The sequence below is a fragment of the Colobus angolensis genome, unplaced genomic scaffold, assembly GCF_000951035.1.
Source record: "Colobus angolensis palliatus isolate OR3802 unplaced genomic scaffold, Cang.pa_1.0 Scaffold2, whole genome shotgun sequence".
NCBI classification, from domain to species: Eukaryota; Metazoa; Chordata; class Mammalia; order Primates; family Cercopithecidae; genus Colobus; species Colobus angolensis.
In genome coordinates this window covers 2,447,014-2,454,823 of record NW_012115154.1, presented here as the reverse complement: position 1 = coordinate 2,454,823, position 7,810 = coordinate 2,447,014, and the positions used below count along the sequence as shown (strand labels likewise).

Sequence of the window (7,810 nt, the reverse complement as noted above, 5' to 3'; positions counted from 1 at the left end):
AAAAAAAAAAAAAAAAAAAAATACCATACGCTGGACATCACAGCTCATACCCTATGGTTTGACAATGCATAAACCAATCACCAGCCAATGTTATCTCTGTAAACCAATGAGAATTCCAGTCAAACAACATTTTTATCAGCATACTCTTCATCCCCCTTTGCCTTTAATACCCTGCTTGTAACAAAGGCTAAATGAGCATTCCTCAAGGCAACATGAAGTGTGTCCCAGGCAATTGTCCTCAACCTTTGCCCAAATAAATTATCTACATTAATTTTTGCATTAGTTTCTTTCTTTAGGTCGTTGTCTCTTTCTATTCTGCTGCTTTAACCATGCTATCTCATAATCCCAACTGGCTGCTTGAGCTCCAGCCATTACATTCACATTCCATGCAGTAGAAAGGAAGCAAGTGGCAGAGAAGGGTTGAAACAACCCTTTACTGATTTCTTGGTTTACCAAGAAATATTCTCTTAGAAAACTCAGTTCCCCTTGCTCGGTTGGCATTAGAGTAGATTTCTCTACTATAATTTTACTTCCTCTAAAACTTACTAGGAATTTTTCTGCACTGATCATCAGAACTAAGTATAGAGTTTCATGAAACATTTCCCACAAGCTGTATTAAAGATTTACTAACAGTCTTACAATTCAACTTTTAAATAGCAAGCTTACGTAAGCATTTTGCCACATGTATATATGACAAGTTATGTATGTGTAGGTTAGTGTGTGTGTGTGTCTGTGTGTGTCTGTGTATGTGGAGAGACAGAGAGGCACATTGCAATCTATGGACTTGTAGTGTGTACTTTTAGCATATACATTTTATAGAGGCTGCTCTCTAATAATCTTAACCTTTTTGGGTCGGAAACCCACTCTAGGATCTGAAAGACAGCTTAAAACTCTTCTCTGGGAGAATGTACATGAAAATATACACTCCAAATTATAGTCATAATGGATTTTATTACATTGGAAATGTATTTCTTTCACAAAAATTATAGAAAACATATTTACAATAATTTGTGACACCAATAAATGTTCAAGCGTGGCAAATGGTTTTAACAATGGTCTTTCCTTTTCTGTCAACAAAAGAGAAAAGTGCTTGAAGTTCAATTTTGTGCCTCCAGAAGGCCTCTGCACAGTCAGTGAGTTTCTTAAAGTCTGCTCTCATTTCTTGACAAAAAACCTCTCAAACAATGGTGATTCAAAGCCCTGATTCTGATGAAACTGATGACTCCCACAACAGTAAACAAGACTTCTTTCAAGATTTCCGCAGAGTACTTGAAATTTTTTAATGAAATGCGAGGCCTCCTCACTCCCTCCCTGGTCCCCAGGCATTCTCCACCCCATCATTCTGTTTTAACCCTTTCCATGTTGTAATCCTTCTATGAAATCATTGTATTTGTTTGGTTAATAAATTTATTACTTTGCTTAGCATTTATCTATCTCTGCCACTAGAATGGAAGTTCCCCTGAGAGGCCACGCTATAGCCCAATGCCTGCAGCTGTGTGCAGAGTTATTTGTATTCCCATGAGGATCATCACTCACCAGCCAGCTGGAGCCCATTGCACAGGCTACCGAGAGGCAACTGGGCTCATCTCTCCTTGACTCCATGTTCAGAGAAACCAGCAGTGCCATATGAAATCATATTGGAGCCTGAGTCAAGAGGGAAAAACAGGCACCCCTATATAGTTATCAAAATATTCTGTCATGTGGTAAACCAAGTGGAAAAAACTAAGTATTATGATAAAGAACAAAAACAGGCTGGGCATGGTGGCTCATGCCTGTAATCCCAGCACTTTGGGAGGCCAAGGTGGGTGAATCACCTGAGGTCAGGAGTTCAAGCCCAGCCTGGCCAACAATGGTGAAACCCCATCTCTACTGAAAATACAAAAATTAGCTGGGTGTGGTGGCACACGTCTGTAATTCGAGCTACTCAGGAGGCTGAGGCATGAGAATTGCTTAAACCTGGGAGGCAGGCATTGCAGTGAGCCGAGATGGTGCCACTGCACTCCAACCTGGGTAACAGAGCAAGAACCTGTCTCAAGAAAAAAAAAAGAAAAAAGAAAAAAACCATGATTAGTCAGGCACAGTGGCGCATACCTGTAGTCTCAGCTACTAGGAATATTGAGGCAGGTATATGGCTTGAGCCCAGGAGTTCTAGGCCAGCCAGAGCAACATAGCAAGACCCTATCTCTTAAAAAAAAAATAAAAAAACAAACAGAAGACCATGATTATGTATAAAGCCCTGCATAAGGAAATTGGAGGTATGTAGAAATATAAATTTGCCCAATTCGATCTGTTCCCATGCCACTGTCAACTCTCATAAAACCCCCTGTTGGGTAACTCAAAAGCCACTAAGATTGAGGAGCCCCGGGCTGACTGGAAACAACTGTTGCCATTACACAATCATGCGGGTCCAAAAACACAAACAGCAGCCCATCTTTAGTCCAGGTTTTGATACTTTGCTTGTCGTGGATTTTTTGCATTGATTTTGGTTTTTTAGAATATTGCATTAAAACCTTAGTCCTCATGATTACTGAGATTGTCCTAGCCCCAGTCTTGGCACTGAATGTCAGACAGTTTAAAATAGGCCACTGTGGGAGCATTAATCCCCTGGAAACTGGCAAGGGCTGCTTATCAGGACTCCACTCCACCTCTCCCAAAGAACTGGTTGTTAAACTTTATTTATCAACAGACCACTGCCAACAATCCTCATTGTCAACATTCCTTATACCTTATCTTCTATCTCTTCTCTGAGTGTTCATTTCCTGTTCTTGCTATAACTGATAACATGCCTTCCTTTATGCACATTGCTTCACCTGCTGTTCTCTTAAGAATTGGCTTGTTTTTCTTTGTCCATCCTCGTACCAATGATCCTAAAAGTAAGGTAGATATTCTCTTTGGATATTGCAGTTCTTAGTCTATTTTTTGTCAATATCCCAGATACTTTGAAGTACTCAGCATCAAAACTATACACGCTACTATTATTTTAAATGACCTTAAGGTCACGCTCATTCATCAGAGATTTTATCGCTTTTAGCTACCACTTTTGTAATCATTCTTGGGGACTTTCCATATCCATATAATTCTCAGTGACTTTGTTATCTCAGTTAATTTACCCCCTCAATTGTTAAGAACTTTTCCTCTCTTTATTGTCATTACAAACAGATCTACTACCATTGAGTTTCAAATTTAAGCATCATATTCTGACCAATACCTCTTACCTTTCCATCTTGTTCCCTGTAACACTCATACTTTATCAATTCTTGGACACCGTTAAGATCTCTGATCCACTAATCTTATCTCATTTTACTGTCTGTCACAATCTTCCTGGACAATCAACTTCTTCTTGTCCCTCTTTATCCAGTTAAGATGCTGTAATTGATCACAGTAGTTACTCCTTACATTTATGTTTAGCTGGCAAATGATCTTTTTCGGTTCCAGTCAATAAAGAGGATCAGAGACAGTCTGCATTCAGATAGAGCAGACAATAGTACGCATTTACAGCTTCATCCCAAGGCTAGGTTAGCTTTCTTACCTATTGTCAGAGTTCAAAGATATCTAGACTATCTGGACATCCCACATTGATACATCATGTTAATAACACGATGCTAACTGGATTATATGAACAAGAAATGGGTAGCACATTGGACACTTTGGTAAGAAACATACTCCAGAGGGGTGAAATAAATCCTATTAAGACTCAGGATGTATGTCACACCAGTGAAACCTTTAAGAGTCTGGTGGTTGGGACATTCTGGGACATTTTCCCCAAGTACAAGAAAGGATAAATTGCATCTCCCTATCTAAATCTGTCATAAATGAAGATGGAAGTATAGCTCTTGGTAGTTCTCTTCAAGCCCTGGTGGCAGCATATTTCACACTTGTGAATACTGCTCCAACCCATATCCTAGATGTCACCAAGGCAGCCAGCTTTGGTGAGGCCCAGTGGAAGAAAGAGCTCAGCAGCCAGATAAGGTTGCAATGCTGCTCGAGCCATAAAACCCAGCAGACCCTATGGTATCTGTATCAGAGTATCAGTGGTGGGAAAGGTGTGTGTAGAACTTATGGAAAGCCTCAACTGGGAGAATCACAATGAAGACCTAGAACTCTTGAGCAAGTCCATGCCATTAGCAGCAGATAATTTAATGTCTTTTGAAAAACAACTTTTGGTGCGCTACCAGACCCAGCTAGAGGCAGAGTGCCTGATCACAGGACAGAAGTGACAATGTAGCCACAATTCACATCATGTCCTAGGTTCTATCAGACCCCCCAAGTCCATAGGTTGGTTAGGCTCAATAACAATGTATCCAAAGCAGAAGTGTATATCCAACATCAAACATGAGCAAAACCAGAGGGCACAAGTAAGCCGTGTGAGCAGGTGACTCAGAGCCATGTCATCCACTGTTGCACCAGCACCTCTCCATCGCTTTACCTGAGTGGTGGTGCAGGGGATACCTTATAACTAGATAATGGAGGAGGAAAAAGCCTGAGCTTGGTTTCTGAGTTGGTGAATTGGTTATGTGGGTGCAAGTCAAAAATGGATGGCAGCTACATGATGGCCCACTTGGGAATAACTTTGAAAGACAATGCCGAGGTGAAGTTCTCCCAATGAACAGAGCTTCAGGTGGTGCACTTGGTCATCAGCTCATGGGCAGTGACCAATGTCTTGGCCAGTCTCTAGAAAGAAAGCCTCATATAATTGGAGATTTTTTTTTTTTTTTTTTGAGATGGAATCTCACTCTGTTGCCCAGGCTGGAGTGCAGTGGCACAATCTTGGCTCACTGCAACTTCCACCTCCCGGGTTCAAGAGATTCTCCTACCTCAGCCTCCCGAGTAGCAGGGACTACAGGTTCCCACCACCACACCCAGGTAATTTTTTATATTTTTAGTAGAGACGGGATTTCACCATATTGGCCAGGCTGGTCTCAAACTCCTGACCTTGGCCTCCCAAAGTGCTGGGATCAAGGCGTGAGCCACTGCGCCAAGTCTGGAGACTTATTCTCTTCATCTCTGTAATCCTAGGGCCAAAAACAGTTCCTGTTGATATTAAATGGTGAATGCTTGTGGGATGAATGAATGAATTTACTGAATAATTGAATGAATGCACCTCTTCTATAAAGGTGCCAAACTTGCTGTTCCTCACCTGTGCACAGAAATCTTTTCTTCCAGGAGGTTTGCTTAGGAAAGTAATTTTTCACCATCTCAAAGGTAGTCATGGCCCTAGCAGTTTCCAAAAGTTGCTCCCAATATTAGAATGCTTCATGAAAGGCATGGATCTGGCCGTCAAAGAGGAAAACAGGAGCTGGTGGCCAGAAAGTTCAAGGTTCTAATATCGGTTGGAACCCCGAGAGCTCACCAACAAACAGCACAAGGCAGTATGGAGCAACACGCTGTTTTAATGAGCACCTTGGTACAGATGGGCTGAGGCCTAAAATGGTGTCGGCCCCAAATGAGGATGGGGCAGAGGTTTTATAGTCTTCTGTAAACAGGAAGTGTCCCAGTCTGATGTAACTGCTATGTGGTACCCCCACGGCCTCTCTCTTGGTCTTCAAGGGGTACGTGTCTTCCAGCCAGCTCTCTTCCTGCTCCTGCTATCTTGCTGACGCACACTGCTGGCGCAGGTGACCTTGTGCCTTGGCACTGGACCTGAGAAGGGAGGAGTTACTCATTCCCCCAAGCTTTCAGGACCTGGGGAAAGTCTTTCATTCCTGTCTATTTGGTTATAGAAAAAGGGAAAAGGGATGACTTTTTAAATAACTACTTCAGGCATGACATAGAGGGTGGTGTGGGCACCTCGGAAAAAAGAAAAACTTAATTTTGAGGTATTTTTGAGAGATGGGTTGGTATTTGTTGTGTCGTTGTAGCAGGATTGTCTGGCGGTTGACTGTAGTTTCAATAAGACTTTTAATGGCTTTTATTATCAATGGGATAATACAGGGGAGAAACAGGAGGAAACCAGTGATGAAGATTACTGCCCCTACCAGCATTTTAAATCCTCCTAAATTAGAGAACCACCTTCCTAGGTTTGTTGGTTCCCATCCCTTCCAGGTTTGGACTGGTACACGGGTTACTTTTCTGATGTTTGAAGTGATTTCTAGAACTGCTTTTCTGTTATCGTCTATATTAAGACAGCAATTGGAGATATTAAACTTACCACAGATCCCACCTTCTTCTGCTAATAATTAGTCTAGTGCCAGCCTGTTTTGATAAATTGCCGCACACATTTGGTTTTGTTGTTGCGTGAGCATTTCCAGGGCTGAGGTGGTTTGGTTAGTGTTTATCTCTAGAACAGCCTGCAGTCTAATTACTCTATTTAGCATATATATGGGAGTGCGATAACCATCCTCAGCCCAAGTGGCAGGACCGTAATATTCGATGATCCGTTGTGGAGGCCCCTCATCCTCTTGCCATCTTTGGCTTCCACCTACCTTTAAGGATCATTTTTCTTTGTTTAGGTTATCATACACAGGGATTCCAAGGGTGTTGCCTGCCTGCTTTGGAAGCAAAAAGAATCCAGGTTTAATTGTTCCTAGGAAGAAAGTACCTTGCCGGTGATAAGGTGGCCACAAGTAAGCTGGGTTCCACATATCCAAAGGAATCCATCAGGGGCAATCCATTGTAGGCTGGTGTTCATAGGATTGTCCCATAGTGTACTTAGGCGGGGTATGTGGCATAAGGATTAGTGGTGTTTGTACAGTTCCAGGCCCTTTTTGACGAGACACGATTGAGGTAGCTTAAGTTAGGAGACCAGGCTCCATGGGGTAACCTTGGCCACCACTCTGCTGCGGAGGTATTGACTGTTAGGGTTTGGTGACAGAGACTTTCATCTATGGTGCGATGGGTTTTATTAGTCCACTTGCGGTATGCACGCCATCCCTCTTACTGGGTTGGTAAGTGTCCAGGACTGCGGGCGTTCCCGAGGAGTGAAAGTGAGGCTGGAGTCTTGGGATGCTAGTAAGTAGGGGAGAATGTCTATCCCATACCACGGCCACTGTTCACTCATACGAGCTCCCCCACATACCCAGCAATTGCACGCATTCATGGTAAGCACAATGCGTTCTCCTAGATCTACAAACAGTTTTTTTCCTGGCTTGGGAAGGGATACACCTGCTTGTAGTTTTGTATAAAGGAGTGGAAATACCACGGGTTATTTTGGAGGGGAGTTGTTGGCTTTGGCCTTTGCTTTGGCTGTAATCTGTTCTCTCTCTATGTCCTCTGGCACTTGAGTGTTTACTCCCCATTGTCCAATTTTGGTGAAGCAAAGCCACTGCTTACCTTTTGGACATATAGCCCCATTATAACTGCCAGATACTCTACTCCTAGATTTTTTGCTTTATAATAACTTTTCCCTGATTCAACACATTCCTCGACTAAGGTTCCATAACAGGATTTTTCTATATGATTATGGTAAGTAAAGGACTGTTGCATTTTTCCTCCATAGTGGAAAGACTGATAACACTCATGGCAGCTTGGAGGGGCTGCTGTGGACAGCAGGGTGGCTACTGACAGGATTGTGGTGAGGAATATTCTTGTATTAAGACCTTTGGTTGGAAGTGAGGCACAGCAAGTGGTTGGGTAGATACAGACCATCTCTGGAAGAAGGTGATTAGTCTTCTCATGTTTAGGCTTTCTAGGGAGTTTTTGGTTTTAAGAAAAATTTGGGGGTTAATTTAAGCTTGGTAGGAGAAACTGGCCTGGAGGACCACTTAGCTGTTAATGTTTTAGAGGAAGAAGTAGCCTTGGGGGTGAGCTTGACCCTGGTGCGATGGATCCAGTGGGGGAGTCCTTGGACTCTCATTGCAGTTGGTGTGCTGAG

General features: G+C 42.7%; 1 protein-coding gene and 1 pseudogene across 1 annotated transcript in view; both read right to left on the bottom strand.

Annotated features, from left to right (window-relative positions):
- The window catches only part of LOC105511383 (aldo-keto reductase family 1 member B10-like), a 135,424-nt gene extending 133,822 nt beyond the window's left edge, over nucleotides 1–1,602 (bottom strand). Inside the window, exon 1 of the mRNA XM_011941549.1 lies at nucleotides 1,537–1,602. Within this exon, the coding sequence (XP_011796939.1) occupies nucleotides 1,537–1,602 (66 nt within the window). The remainder of the gene's footprint in view (nucleotides 1–1,536) is intronic.
- A 5,365-nt stretch (nucleotides 1,603–6,967) lies between these two features.
- LOC105511138 lies at nucleotides 6,968–7,584 on the bottom strand (annotated as a pseudogene).
- Nucleotides 7,585–7,810: the final 226 nt, after the last annotated feature.